The sequence below is a fragment of the Ictidomys tridecemlineatus genome, chromosome 1, assembly GCF_052094955.1.
Source record: "Ictidomys tridecemlineatus isolate mIctTri1 chromosome 1, mIctTri1.hap1, whole genome shotgun sequence".
NCBI lineage: Eukaryota > Metazoa > Chordata > Mammalia > Rodentia > Sciuridae > Ictidomys > Ictidomys tridecemlineatus.
Window position 1 is genome coordinate 32,173,694 of NC_135477.1, and position 14,592 is coordinate 32,188,285.

General features: G+C 40.1%; 1 protein-coding gene across 2 annotated transcripts in view; it reads right to left on the reverse strand.

Annotated features, from left to right (window-relative positions):
* Positions 1 to 14,592, reverse strand: part of Plce1 (phospholipase C epsilon 1) — a 284,305-nt gene that overhangs the window by 8,894 nt on the left and 260,819 nt on the right. For both annotated transcript variants that reach the window (XM_078037879.1, XM_013362156.4), the window contains exons 25-29: positions 13,506 to 13,669; positions 11,751 to 12,012; positions 9,488 to 9,606; positions 6,401 to 6,529; positions 2,954 to 3,163 (exon numbers count right to left, since the gene is read on the reverse strand). In XM_078037879.1, coding sequence (XP_077894005.1) covers positions 2,954 to 3,163; positions 6,401 to 6,529; positions 9,488 to 9,606; positions 11,751 to 12,012; positions 13,506 to 13,669 — 884 coding nt within the window. The remainder of the gene's footprint in view (positions 1 to 2,953; positions 3,164 to 6,400; positions 6,530 to 9,487; positions 9,607 to 11,750; positions 12,013 to 13,505; positions 13,670 to 14,592) is intronic.

The window sequence follows — 14,592 nt, forward strand, 5'->3', positions numbered from 1 at the left end:
CAGCAGAGCCCAGGCTTGTCTGATTTCAAATCCAGCAGTAGTCAGAGGGGGTCACATTGACTATAGGAAGATGTGGCTGAGGGCTCTACAGCCAAGGAAACAAAAAAAAGTACACAACAAGCTGGAGAGGTCAGAGGTCACAGACAGCAATTTAGGGACTTTTAATTGATATAGGCAAACTACTTATATATCTTAAAATTTCCAAATGATAAAATAAATGGAAATACTTATAACCCAAATCTATCAATCGTAAGTGCCTGTTTGCCTTCAATGATTGCTAAAGTCACTTTTCAATCAGAGTCTTTTTTTTTTTTTCAGTGCTGGGGATTGAACCCAAGGCCTCATGCATGCTGAGCATATGCTCTACCACTGAACTACACCCCAGCCTCAGTAAATTTTGCTATCATTATGCACTAGTTAAACCTGAATACACTAAATGCAATTTGTTATCTTTGGGATAGATTTTAGTCATTTCAAAAATCTCCCCACAAAGATATATCAAGGAGAACTCGGTGTAATTCTACTTATGAGATAAAAGTTTATTAGCTTTCCTTTCTAATTTATCCCCCTTTTCCTTCAAAATGCTTCTCTTCTACCAGCATTTATTAGCATCTACTTCTGAGATCTCTACTGCCTGTTGTCATATACATTTAAATTGCCTTCAGGGCATCCCCAGGAATGATGTCCTCTTAGACAGCAGCCTGTCTATCTTGCCTCCTGCTCATGCCTCCTGCTGCCTCCCACCATGCTGGGTGTGGATAATCCACAGGACTGATGCAATTCTAGTGCTGGGAGCACAGGATGGCAGAAGGAACAGCCCACCTAAGACTTGAGCTCTTTCTACTTCTGATCCTGTCATGCTTGTAACCTCTCTGATTCTATTTCCCTATGTGTAAAACAGTTTTCATTACATCATGAGCTCATTAAAAATAGTGGGTTTTTGAGACTTTTCAGTGTTATAAATGATCATACAATAAATGGCTTGAAAATTTTACTTCTTCACTGGCATTGTCACTTAAAGAATGCATTTTAACAAGGCAAGACAATTAGAAACAGGAAATGGGGGGGAAATTAGAAATTAAAGGGCTCCAAAAGTCCAGTTAAGCTCTCTGATATCTTCTCCTGAAGTGATTATCATTAGAACTGTTTCTAATGATTATTCTCTGTCTTAGCAATTCCAATGCCTGACAGGGAGAGGAGGCTGGAGAGATAATTACATTTCTTTGCTTAAACCAAGTATCCTTTTATGGTCTGAGATACAGTTAGGGAAGGAAGGTGGTGGCTCTGGGTCTCAGAGCAGATGCTAGAGTTCTAGGAAAGATTCAGGTCACATTCACAGTAATCAGGGATTGAAAAAATGACACACAAAGGATAAAATTTACTATCATCTCCACTGTGCCCAGTAGACATGGACCACTATGTTCTATTATGAGCCAAAAGGATCAGGCCAGGTGCTCAGAATGGGACCTGGCACATATTATATGATTAATAAATACTGAATTGACTCAATTGCTTTGTTATTCGAATATCATAAAGACCGTCTATGTTAGAACAATAACCTTAAATACTATTTCAAAAATGGCAGTAAGGTAGTGACATGTTAATCAGTTTATTCAAGAAAAAATTGGTTTGCGGGCACAGTGGTGTACGCCTATAATCCCAGCACCTAGGAGGCTGAGGCAGAAGTATTGCAAGTTTGAGGCCAGCTTCAGCAACTTAGTGAGACCCTGTCACAAAATTAAAAAATTTTAAAAAGGGCTGGGAATGTAGCTCAGTGATAAAGCACCCCTGGGCTCAATCCCCAGTACCAAAAAAGAAAAGAAAAAGAAGTATTCTATTAACAAAGTCAAATGAGAGTCAACCTATTTGGAGTCACAGGGCAGAAGTTGCTTTCTTTCCTTTGTGGAGATGATCATGGAAATATTAGCACGGGTAATATAAATTTTTACTAATTCTGACCAATGCTGAGAGATTACTCTTACTTTATGTGAAATTATGGAGTATTTTCAAATAGTGCTGTTTTACTTACCAGTACACAAACTTTTATAGGTTGAGTGTCCCTATCTGAAATGCTTGAGACTGAAATGTTTCCAATTTTGGAATATTTGCACAGACTTCACAGGTTATATGTAATACATTGTCCATTATAGCATGAGATCATTCAAATACCTTTCAATGTTGTAAATTATTTTGCAATATATGATTTGAACAATTTAAGGAATGCTCAACCTGTTTGGGCTAAAACTTTATATTTAGCAGGCACTAAAAGAAAATAATCAACATTAAAATGTAGAATTCCTACAGACCCTGCATTACAGAACAGAGGAGTCCCCCTTATCTGAGGTTTTACATTCTGCAGTTTCAGAATCATGGCTTGAAAATATTAAATGGAACATTCCAAAAATAAATAGTTCTTAAGTTCTAAACTATGTGCAATCCTAGGCTGGCCTCGAACTTGGGATCCTCCTACCTCAGCCTCCCAGGTAACTGGGATTACAGGTGTATACCTCAGTGCCCAACTACAACAATGTCTTTTCATATACAAATAAAATACTGGACTCACAGCTGATAACATGCACAGGGATCCTTTAAGTTCTTGCTTTATAAAAGATGTTTTTTTAGACTGAATTTCTGCAAGTTAGAGATAACTTTCTCTTTTTTAACACATATTTTTTAGTTTTAGGTGGACACAATATCTTTTATTTTTATTTTTATGTTGTGCTAAGGATCGAATCCAGTGCTCATGCATGCTAGGCAAGCACTCTACCACTGAGTCACAACCCTAGTCCAAGATATGTATGGAAAAATAAAATAATTTCACCATGTTTACTTAAGAAGAACAATATACACCAAGTTGCAATGAAAGGAGTTCAGGATTTGAGGGAGGTGGTGAGTGGTGAGAAGGCTAACCACTGAGCTGTAACTGTGTTGGCTGTTCCCAGAATACACTTACTTCCTGCTGGGTTTTTAAGACAATCCTGCCCACATAGCCTTCTTCTGGAAACCAGCTGCTTAAAATCTGCATGATCTCTTCCTCTGGACCAATGGCTCTCTGGAACGGTTGTTTCCTGCATTCATTCTTTTCTTTAGATATAAAATACTTTTCTTCCATCAGAAAATAGTCTGTGATGATAGGTTTGGTGTCTTGTTCAGTTGTCAGAATCTAAAGAAAAAAACAATGGCAATATTGGGCTCACTTCTAAGGAGTGTAGCACAAGCTTAAATTCAAAACAAATCTTCAAGATGTTCAGATAGGTTTGATGTGAAATTTATAAGCAAAACCTCCTCTGGAGTGTTGCATAATTCTTTCTGGAAGATCTAAGAATTCTTGTATGTCCAGAAAGGATTGTTTATGTCCATTCTGGGCAATGGTACAATTTCTCCACAATCCCCAGACAGCATAGCTATTTTCCCACTGCTGGAATGAGAGTTCCTACTAAATTAAAAACTTTAGGTTTTTCACTCCATGAATTTAGCCCTTTGTAATCTTGTAAACAGAACAGAGGGCAAAGAACCTCATCCAGCTTTTACTAAAATAATCTCGTCTTCTCACATTGGAAATACTCAATCATCTTCTCATGGAAGGTTCCACAAGGCTAAATTCTCATCTGATCTAAGTTGCTGGGAATTCTCCTTTCGGTAAACTCCTGACAGAGTGCCTTAAAAACCCAGCAGGAAGTATTTTCTTTGTTGGCTACTGACCCTGTGCAGTTTACATGGTGTGATTGTGACAAGGATCTGGAGCCAGTCAAACCTGGACCTTCCTGTCTATGAAGTGTTGGGCAAGATACTTAATCCCTCGAAAATTCAGTTCTCCCATCTAAAAACTAAGAACAGCCATTAGCAACATTCTCTTAATTTCAGTTTGTTTTATGATTGAGGCATAAAGTGTAACATTATGAGAACATTATGAGAATAAAGTGTAAAGTATGAAAACTCAATAAATACTAGCCATCACTGTAGATACCTTTACTGATGTGTTCTTTCTCACTCGTTAGCAGATTACTAACAAAAGGTGGATCCCAAGGGAGTAAATGTTAGCCATGATGAAGAAACCCCCCTGTGTCACCTCCCTGTAAAAGTGGCTGGGTGATGAGAGAAAGCTGCTGCCACCTGGCCTGGATTAAGCAAATCCCCTTCTCCCCAGGCCTGTGTCATCCATGCAGTGATCAGAGTCAACATTCTCTCACTTGGAAAGAAAGCAGAAGGTAATATACTGAGGTTGGTGGAGCAGAAGATTCTCAGAAGATTCGGATCCCTCCACCTTAGCCCTCGGTCTAAAACAGACACCGTGCTATTGATTCTGTGGGGGCCAAGTCAATCAGGTTGCCTGAAGCTCAGAACTACCAGTTCAGGGATAATTTAGTGTATGAAGACGCCATGAGAGGGTCAGTGTCTGCCTTCTTCTGTTCTGAGGACTTCTTTGCAGATATGACAATAAGGGTGACAATAAGGGGCTGCTTTTCGTGGATGGCCTATTAGAAGTTGTCTTTATCTTACAAAACCTTGGCAGTGCTTTATGATTGTGAACGCTGAAGTTCATGGATTGATTGGTTAAAAAAAAAAAAAAAGAAAAGAAAAACAAAAACACAACACCCACACGCATACACACATTTGACAGAAACTTCTTTTTGATCATCTGTAAAATATGATACCTAATGGTTTTCTATGATCCACCTAATTATAAAATGTTGGCTAAATTGTTGGCGGATCTATAGACGTGTACCTTCAAAGGTCAGACACACTTATTAATACTTGGTATGGTTGTTCAGTTGGTTTTTAATTTCCCCACACATTATCTGATTCCAGCTACATTTCATCATATACCCTAATTTCAGAGGGAGTTCCAGGGTCACTCCCTTGGTCCTTGCTCCAGTTGGCCTATCCTCAAGGAGGAGGAGGAGTTCTGAAGTGGGTTAAGAATAAAAGAATCTACAAGGATAATCAGCCACTGTGTCAAGCAGGGGTAGAACTTCTAGTGTGCAGAGAAAGAGAGTTACACATGGGCTCTGCTTTGCCCTGTGGAGAGCTGCCCTTTCTCTTCTGGATGCTGCTCTTTGTTCCTGGTCTCTCCTTCTTAGAAGTTCTGCCATAGACAGTGATTTTGTATGCAGAAGGCCTCAAGATTGCTAAAGGGATCTAGAACAGAAGTGTCCTGGCGTGAAGGGGCTTAGGCCTGCTTGCTCAGGGTTTGGGGTAAGAGGCTCAGGTTCTCTTGTTCAGGCTTTCCTTGCTTCTTTACATCACCAGATGGGTAGGACTTCAAAGGTCAAGATCAAGTGCCAGGGGGAAACAGGGAGGGAGGGCTCCACATGCAAAAGAGAGCCTTAGGCTTCAAGTGCTGGAGATGTGTCCTTGGCCCATGTGGTCTACCCGGATGCTCTGGGAATCTGATTCAACTTCTAGGATGGCAAACAGACTTCATTTAGCTCCTGTGTAAATTCTGAATGATTAGTAAGTGCTGCGTTATGAAGGAAGATGAGGCCTGTGTCTAGACTTAGAGGGAAAAATTTTATATGGTTGGAAGGCCATTTGTTCTGGTTTTTAAGTTTTACGTGGTTGAAGAATTGTTAAAAATTTCTCTGTGGTTAAGGTAGCTTGTCTAGTAGTACCAAGATTCCTCAGGCCATTCTTATTTTTATATTTTTTTATTTGTTCTTATTAGTTATACATGATAGTAGAATGTATTTTGACATATTAAACGTATATGAGTATAACCTCTCATTCTTCTGGTCGTACATTATGTAGATTTACATTGGTCATGTAGTCATGTAGACTTATATTGGTCATGCACATAAAAACATAAAGTCTGATTCATTCTACTATCTTTCCTATTCTCATTCCTTCTCTCTTCCCTTCATTCCCCTTGGTTTAATCCAAAGTACTTCTATTCTTCCCTACCTCCCTCCCTCCCCCACTTATTGTAGTTAGTATCTGCATATTAGAGAAAACATTTGGCCTTTGTTTTTGGGGGAGGATTGGCTTATTTCCCTCCTTGGCATATACCCAAAGGACTGAAAATCAGCATACTATAGTGACATAGTCACCTTAATATTTATAGCAGCTCAATTCACAATAGCTAATCTATGGAACGAACCTAGGTGCCCTTCACAGATGAATGGATAAAGAAAATGTGGTACATATACACAAGGGAATGTTACTGAGCCATAAAGAAGAATGAAATCATGGCATTTGCCTGCTAACGGATGGAACTGGAGATTATCTTCAGGTCATTCTTAGAGCTGATCTCATTCACAAATATTTAAAAAGTGTATAATCAGCACAGACATTTGTGCATTGATGTCCACATGTGTATGCTTACACACATACTCACACACACACACATACATCTATATACATTAGATTTGTATTCTCCTAACCATAGGTCCAGTAGACTTGCCTGTTGGAGAAGCTGCTTGGCTTTGGTGCCTCCATTTATAGTAAAGACAGCAAAGGGCTCTGGACCTGGGACCCCATGCACTGTGACTCTGTGAGTCTGTGAACATTTTCTCTCTTCTGTATTAAACATCTGTGAAGGAAGATCACATGATTTTCATTCATTCTAATTACTATATTTCTAGTTCTATTCCATACAGGGGTGATGTACTTAGAAGTATCTAGAGGGATATATAAATGCAAAAGACAAAAATTTATAACCATTTATAACCTGATATGAATGAAGTAGGAGAGACAATGTACATCTTCTTTAATAGATTAGGGAGATTACTTAACAGCACACCACCAAAGAGTTAACTTATTTTCAATCAATGTCTCTTTCTATTATAACTAGGGACTTATGTTATCTGAAATAAATGTTAGTCCTTATTTATGAACTGAAATTCTACACTATCTATTGCATTCCATCTCTCTTGGGGGACTGGGTTAGAATTTTGAATAGTAAAATGATAAATAAAATGTCCAGGCACACAAATAATCACAATAGAGAAAGTATGTCCATTAGGAAGAACTTGGTGGGTGTGTAACTCAACTCTTTGAGCATTTTTGCATATTAAGATATATTAATCATTCAAAATATGAAATCATTTATGGAGAGCCTATAGCGAATCAGACATTATGCCCTGGAGATTCAGGGACAAGTGAGATATTATTCCTGCATTCAAGGGCTCCAAGTAGAATGAGAAGTAGAGGAGAAAGGGGCCATTGTAAGAAGCATGGTAAGTTGCTTGGGAACCCACAGGAGGTTTGGAGGAAACCTGGGGGCGGGGGCGGGGGGGCTTCCTGAAAATGGTCTCATGTAAGTCTTGAAGGACCCAATGTGATCTAGCAGATGAAGAGTGGAACAAGGGGATCCCAAATTGATGCAGCACCTGTGCAGAGATTTAGCAGGGACCTAGGTCAGGTCATTGTGGGCACCTCAGCAAGGTCAGTGGCTCATGTGCGGGAGGGAGAAAGCCTGAGCCTTGGCAATGCACATTCCTGCAGGACTTCATGGAACTGGCTAAACTTTGGACTGGAACTGGCAAAATGGCAATTGGAGGGCTGAAGTGTTTTAACATGAACTTTATTTTTATTTGGGGTGGAGAGAAAAGGTTGGCTATTTTGCTGTGCTTGTACAATGTGTTTTCATCTAATCAGTTTTACTGAGGTATTATTTGCATCCCATAAAACACACATACTTTAATTGCATGGGTTAACCTCTACTATGTTTTTAAAAAGGTAAAAATGTTACCAACATTAATAAAAATACAGATGTCCTGGTTCTCCCCCAAAACCAGAAGATCTGGTGATACTGCATGGCGACAAGCAGTTGCAGCTGAGAGCTGGGTAACAGCTGCTCCTCTAAGCTGCTCCTCCAAGAACTCTCTGCTTTCCTGGAGTCTCTGCCCAGCCCATGTACGTACATTCACCTCATCCTCCTAGCATCCTCCTGCATTGGATTTTACCTCTGGTATAAACTTTACCCTGAAAGCAATGGAAAACCAAAGAACGATTTCTGTGAGGAATGCCATTGATCAGATTAGTTAGATCTGCCTGGGAGATTCTAAAGGAAGGCAGAGAGGACAACCCCGGTGAAAAAGAGACCACTTAGGAACCCACTGTCATAGCCAGATGAGAATGAATCAGGACCAAGGCAGAAGGATGGACAGAGATGACTGTATTTGAAAATTACTAAGTCTTAACTGGGGGGCATAAGAGAGAGGGAGAAATCTAGGAAAAATGTCCAGTTATTGGCTTTAGCACTGAAGGGTGGTGTCTGCTATGGCTGAAGAATGTGTACCTACCAGGCATAGAAGCTGCTGCCTGAGAACCCCAAGGATGGTATGGTGTGGTATAAAAAATAAATAGATATGTGGTCTTTGTCTCTAGCTGGACTGTTAGAAGTCCCATTGACAATCTGGGACTGGTGATTGGCATCTGAAGCAGGGGAAGTCTTATGAGACTAAACCATTGATTTGTGGGCTCTGCCACTAACTCCAGGTGAAAAGTGTCAGAATCAAGTTTAAATGCAAGATCCCAAACTGGTGCTGGAGAGGAGGAGCAGTGGTGTGGAAAAGACAACGTGCATTTTGGTGTCAGAAGTGTGAGTGAAGACAGTGAATTTGCAACATTTGTGCAGCCTTCAGCTCTAATAGATATGGAAGCAACCAACCCAGAGCTGGGTAACAAACTTTTTTGCCTCTCTGAAAGCACCTGATCCCTGCTCTCTGGGACCAGGAAGTGAGGCCTGTTCCCGCCTGTCAATCTTCTGCGCAAGGTGGAGCTCATACCTTCCTCCACCCTGACCAAAGGGTTGTTCTCAGCCTTGGTCACACACTGAAATCACCCAGGAATCTTTCAAAAGACAGATGCCTGGGACCCCAGCCCTAGATTATGACTTAATTGGTGTGGAGTGTGGCTTGGGCACAAGGATATTTTTAAAGCTTTACAGATTTGTTCAGTTAAGGCTGATGTGGAGTGCTGAAAAGGAGAAAAAACCCAAGGAGATAAGATCAAGGACAGAGAGAGAAGAGACCAACAGGAGTAAGGGTAAGAGAAGAAGGCAGGGCTATTTATAGATGGTGGCAGAAGTGGTCCCAGCCAGTGCCATTATTGTGAGCACAGGTGCCTTTCCAAAACTCCTTACTCCTATGCCACATTGTCAGATTGATACAATAGCGATCAGATGATTAGACATGTAGACAAGGTAATCAATGGACATACTTTCAAATATATTTTTAAAGAGGAAGCAGAATGAAATTAACCAGTTTATTAAAGCTATGTTTACTGTTTAAATAAACTACCCTAGATTAGTGGACTGAACTCTGCTCCAGTGGTCCTCAGACTTCTGTGGGCATGGGTCTCATGTAGGGAACTTGTGAGGTGGTGTATGTGTAGAGTGCTTTGTCAAGAGCCAAGTTTCAGCTGTTATTACTTCCACGGCCACCCAATTCATGACTCTCACAGACCACTTTGCTATAGCAAAAGAAAGCCCACCTCCAGTGTAGCAATCCCCTCAAACATGCTGATTGAAATAGAACTTAATTACCAAAGAGGCTGGCAAGGTACTGCCAGAGGAATTTTCTTCCATTCTTCTGCTGTTTATAAACAGACTAGAGATTTCCAAGACTTCATTGTGGAGGTTTCGCAGCTGAAGATGTCGATATCCTGAAATATTGTAGAAATTGGGAAAAGCCTATTAACCCAAGTACTATAGAGCTCTGCAAAGAAGATACTCCAAGGAGATTAACAAGTGATAGGTAGAAATATCACCTTAAAATGGGCAATAGATGACGACAGGCATGTGACTAGTAGGCACCTTTTCACTGGGAGGGTGCTGTCCAGTACTGTTCCTAACTTAGACTCAAACAGATACTCTAAATTCAAACAAAAATTGGCACGAAAGGGCTGGGGTGGTAGCTCAGTGATAGAGCACTTGCCTAGCACATGTGAAGCCCTGGGTTTGATCCTCAGCATCACATAGAAAACTAAATAAATAAAATAAAGGTATTATGTTCATCTACAACTAAAAAATATTTAAAAAAACAAATGAGGGGCTGGGGTTGTGGCTCAGTGGTAGAGCACTTGCCTAGCATGTGTGAGACATGGGGTTCGATTCTCAGCACTACATATAAATAAATGAATAAAATAAAGGCCCATCAATATCTAAAAATATATATTTAAAAAATAAAAAACCAAATGAATAAAAAAGTATAAAAAAAAGTAACCTCATTTAAAAAAAATTAGCAGGAAAACCTGATCATTTTGACATCAAGGCATGTGCAGCCAATAAAAGTAGTAAAAAAAAAAAAGTGGTTAAAAAAAGAGTGGTAATGTCAATGTACAGGTAACATGAAAAGTTGTTCATCATATACATTAGAGAGTGAAAACTAGTAACTTGCAAAATACTAAGATTAGTAGGGAGCCTATTGTTTAAAAACATATCTCATGTGTCATATGCATGGGCAGAGAAATGAAGTCTGCAAAAGATGTTCACCTAAAGTGATTATATTGGGGAGATGGAATGATGGATAATTAAAAAAAATATTTTTGCTATTCCTTTCTTTCTCACATTTCTATAATAACTCTCATGGGTTGAATTGTGCTCCCCATTCATATGTTGAAACCCGAACCTCTAGTACCTCAGAATGTGACTCTATTTGGAGATAGGTCCTTTATTGAGGTAAGTATGTTAAAATGGGGTCATAAGGGTGGACTCTAATCCAATATGACCAGTGTCCTTAGAGGAAGAGGCTAATAGGACAAAGACATGTGCACACAGACTAAAATCATCGGAGGACACTTTGAGAAGCTTGGTATCTGCAAGCCAGGAAGAGAGGCCTCTGAAGAGACCAGACCTGCTGCCACCTTGAATCAGGCTTCTAGCCCTTAGAACTGCGGGAAAACAAATTTCTGGATTTTTTTGTTTGTTTGTTTGTTTTTGTACCACTAAGCCACATCCCCAGCCATATTTTTTTATTTATTTAGAGACAGGGTCTCAGTGAGTTGCTTAGCACCTTCCTTTTGCTGAGGCTGGCTTTGAACTCAAGATTCTTCTGTCTCAGCCTCCTGAGTTGCTTGTGGTGGTATTTTCTTATTAATCCCCCAGCAAACAAATATAATAATCAGGGGGTATTTGCCCAATGGAGAAGAAAAATAGGAAATAATTAAGAAGCAGGAAATTGCAATGTATCTGTGGACCTCAGAGAATGGCAGTTTGAGTGTGGCTGGAGAGATGGGGGGAAACATGTAGAACCTGGTATTTAGTGTAGTTCAGCAGAATCACCACCTTTGGAAGCTTGTTAGAAAGGCAGAATGTTGGGGCTGAGGTTGTGGCTTAGTGGTAGAGCACTTGCCTAGCACATGTGAGGCACTGGGTTCAATCCTCAGCACCACATAAATAAATACATAAAGGTCTAAAAAAGAAACAAAGAAAGAAAGGCAGAATCTCAAGCCCTGACCCAGACCTATGTAACTGGGATTTGCATGTTATTACCAAAGTGATTCCTATGCACATCAGTTTGAGAAGCAATGCATGAGCCAGGTGCAAGAAGCCAAAATTCCTCAGAGCGCCACACTAAAGCCAATCCACAAGCCATCAGCCCTGGCCTTTGCTCAAAAATTCTCTTTCCCCTGCTTTCTATCTAATACCACCCTGGCTTCCAATACTGGATGTCTTCCAGGCACCACCTCCAACCATGGCTCACTTTTGCAACCCCCCACAACTCTCCCTTCTTTTCTTTCCTTACTTCATGCCTTCCTTTAAAAAATGCCAGGGGTACCATGGGTGCTGCTTGGGATTTTCATTCTACCTCGTTTTAAAGCCTTGAGTGGAATGATTCTCTGAGCAGTTACCGCTGAACTGTTATTTTCCACAACTGCAAAACGAAGAAATACAAGATCTTCAAAGTGAACCCGGAACAGAAACTGTTCGTTCCACATGGGGTTCAGAGTGTTTCGATGGATGGGCTTCGTACGGAAATGACAGCTATCCAGGGGCATGCCCAGGACGTCCACTTCTATGCACGGGCTTCCTGTGCTGTTACTGGGGCACACATTTTGGCCAGAGACAATCTGAAGGGGGAGAAAAAAAGGATCAAGGTCACAGAAGATGAAAGAGAAGGGAAGACAACTTCTGGGTTTCACCACTTCCATCCACAAAGAATGACTTCCTGGACAAGGTAAATAGACAAGGTCGGGTACTCATGCTACTGAAATCATATAAAAACTGTTTTGTCAACAGTATTCACTTAACTGTAACCTTTCAACTCAAACAGAGTGTGTTGTCAAAAATTAACTCCTAACCTTCTGTAAACAAATAAAACTACACTCAACTCTAGCTAAAATTGTCAAAGAGAAAAGGAGCTGTTGCCCTCCTGTCTTAAGGAGAGAAAGAAAAAACAAGATAGTCAGAAAAATCTTTGAAGAGAAATCTGGTGTGACATAAGCAGACTTCCTTTGAAGAGAGGGAGACAAGATCAAAAGATGGAGAGATGACCTTGTCTCTCTCTTTCCTAACTCCCACCCAAATTTGTTGTTGTTGTTGTTAAACTAAGAGAGAAAAAAAGAACAGGAAAATAGAAGCTGGGCATGGTAGTGCACACCTGTAATCCCAAAAGCTGGGGAAGCTGAGGCAGGAGGATTATGAGTTCAAAGCCAGCCTCAGCAACTTAGCGAGGCCCTCAGCAACACAGTGAGACCCTGTCTCTAAATAAAATATAAAAAAGGGCTGGGGATGTGGCTCAGCAGTTAAGCACCCCTGTGTTTAATCCCTGGTACCAAAATCAAACAAAAAACAGGGAAATCTGTTTTTAAGGGGAGTCTGTGGAGTTTTGATAGTAAGTTATTTAAGCAATGAAAGATATAAGAAAAGGCCCAAGAAGGATAAAAGGTAAACTAGAAACAGGAAAGATGCTTCACTGTATTTACATATTGATGCAGCTTTGTTTTATCTTAGAGCTCACTGGGGCTAAAGATGAGCTGATCTAACAAGGCAAGGAGATCAACTTTTTTTTTTTTTTTTTTTTGGTACTGGGGATTAACTCAAGTTGAAGGCCAGTCTCAGCAATTTAGCAAGACCCTCAGCAACTTAACCACTGAGCTACATCCTCCAGACCTTTTTATTTTTTTTTTTCAAAAATAAATATAAAATGGTTTTGTTAAGTTGCTAAAGGGTCTTGCTAAATTGCTGAGAAACTGGCCTTCAATTTGAGATCCTCCTGCCTCAGCCTCCTGAATCACTGTAATGATAGGCATGTACCATGGTGCTTGGCTGGAGCCCAACTTTTATGGGATCTACTCATAGTTATGATTCTGTGGGCCTGAAGACAGACTGACAATCATTAGTACATCAGGTAAAGCAGGGATTTCCTGACTGCACCTACTTGGCTCTGGCAAATTCAGCCCTAACCTAACCAGAGCCACTGCGCTGAGAGATAAAGACGTTGTGGGAACTATATCTGTTCCCACCCATGATCTGTGACATGTCAGCTTTGCAATGCCATGAATTCAAAACCAGTTTTATATTCAGGAAGTCTTCAATGCTTCACAACAGTGGCCCTACTTACAGTTAAAGAGTAGATGGCAGGCTCCATGTTGTCTAGATCTCTTTCCAGTGGAGAAAACTTCTGATACATGGGGCAGTTCTTGTCCCACAGAACTGGGGGTTTCAATACATAACCACAGCCACCATTTGCCTCAAACATGGAGGCATTTAAATGTAAAGGAAGATCTGCAAAACAAGAAAAAAACCTGATATTGTTCATCCACTTTGTTGCTTCGGAGTCAGAAATTTAAAGTTCAAAAGAAATTTGCATCAATTTTTTGGAAACTCAAGTATGAAGTGAGATAATCATCCATTCATGTTATCAGTCAGCAAAACCCAGTGTGCGCTAGGTTGTTAGGCACTGCAGATACAGCAGGTAACAAGATGTGAAAATCTCTGTCACCATGAAACATACAGTTTATGGAAATGTCCAGTGTTCTTACTCCAAACCAGGTTCTGCCACATAAAAACTCCCTTTAAAAATAGGAATCAATCACTTACATCTGCACAATCTTGCAAAATATCTCATTTTATACTGAGTTTTGGAAAGGGATAGCAGTATTTTCTTATCCCCAAATACCAAATCATGTATGGCCAAGTCTTGCTATTTCAAAGACAAGATAAAATCTTAATAATAATAATAAAAACAGCTGAAGAAACAGCTTTTCCTTAAAAAAATCTCAATTTCAACTCATAAATTACTTTTACCTCTTTTTTAAAATTGTAGTTAAATACAAAACAATCATCATCACATTTGATTCACATCATGTCCACAATCCCCTCAATCATAATCTTTAAGAACTTCACAAAGGCTTTGAATCTTTTGTGGTCAAAAATTTCTTTGGCACAGTGCTTTGATGAACAACTGGATTCCTGCACTGTTTCTGGACTCTTCCACACTCATATGCTCATCCGATGGCTCAAGTCTGCATAAAAGTTGCCCAAGTGAGCAAAAGGTTTATGAGACAACCTGACAAATCTTCCCCCTGATAGATTCCTTCCATGTGCAGAATGAAATTTGCTCTGTGGACCAACATCAAGGAAAAGTGTGGTAATCACCTTGGAACCACAAGAAATTGGCCCGTACCCTTGTGTCTTGTGTGTAAAAA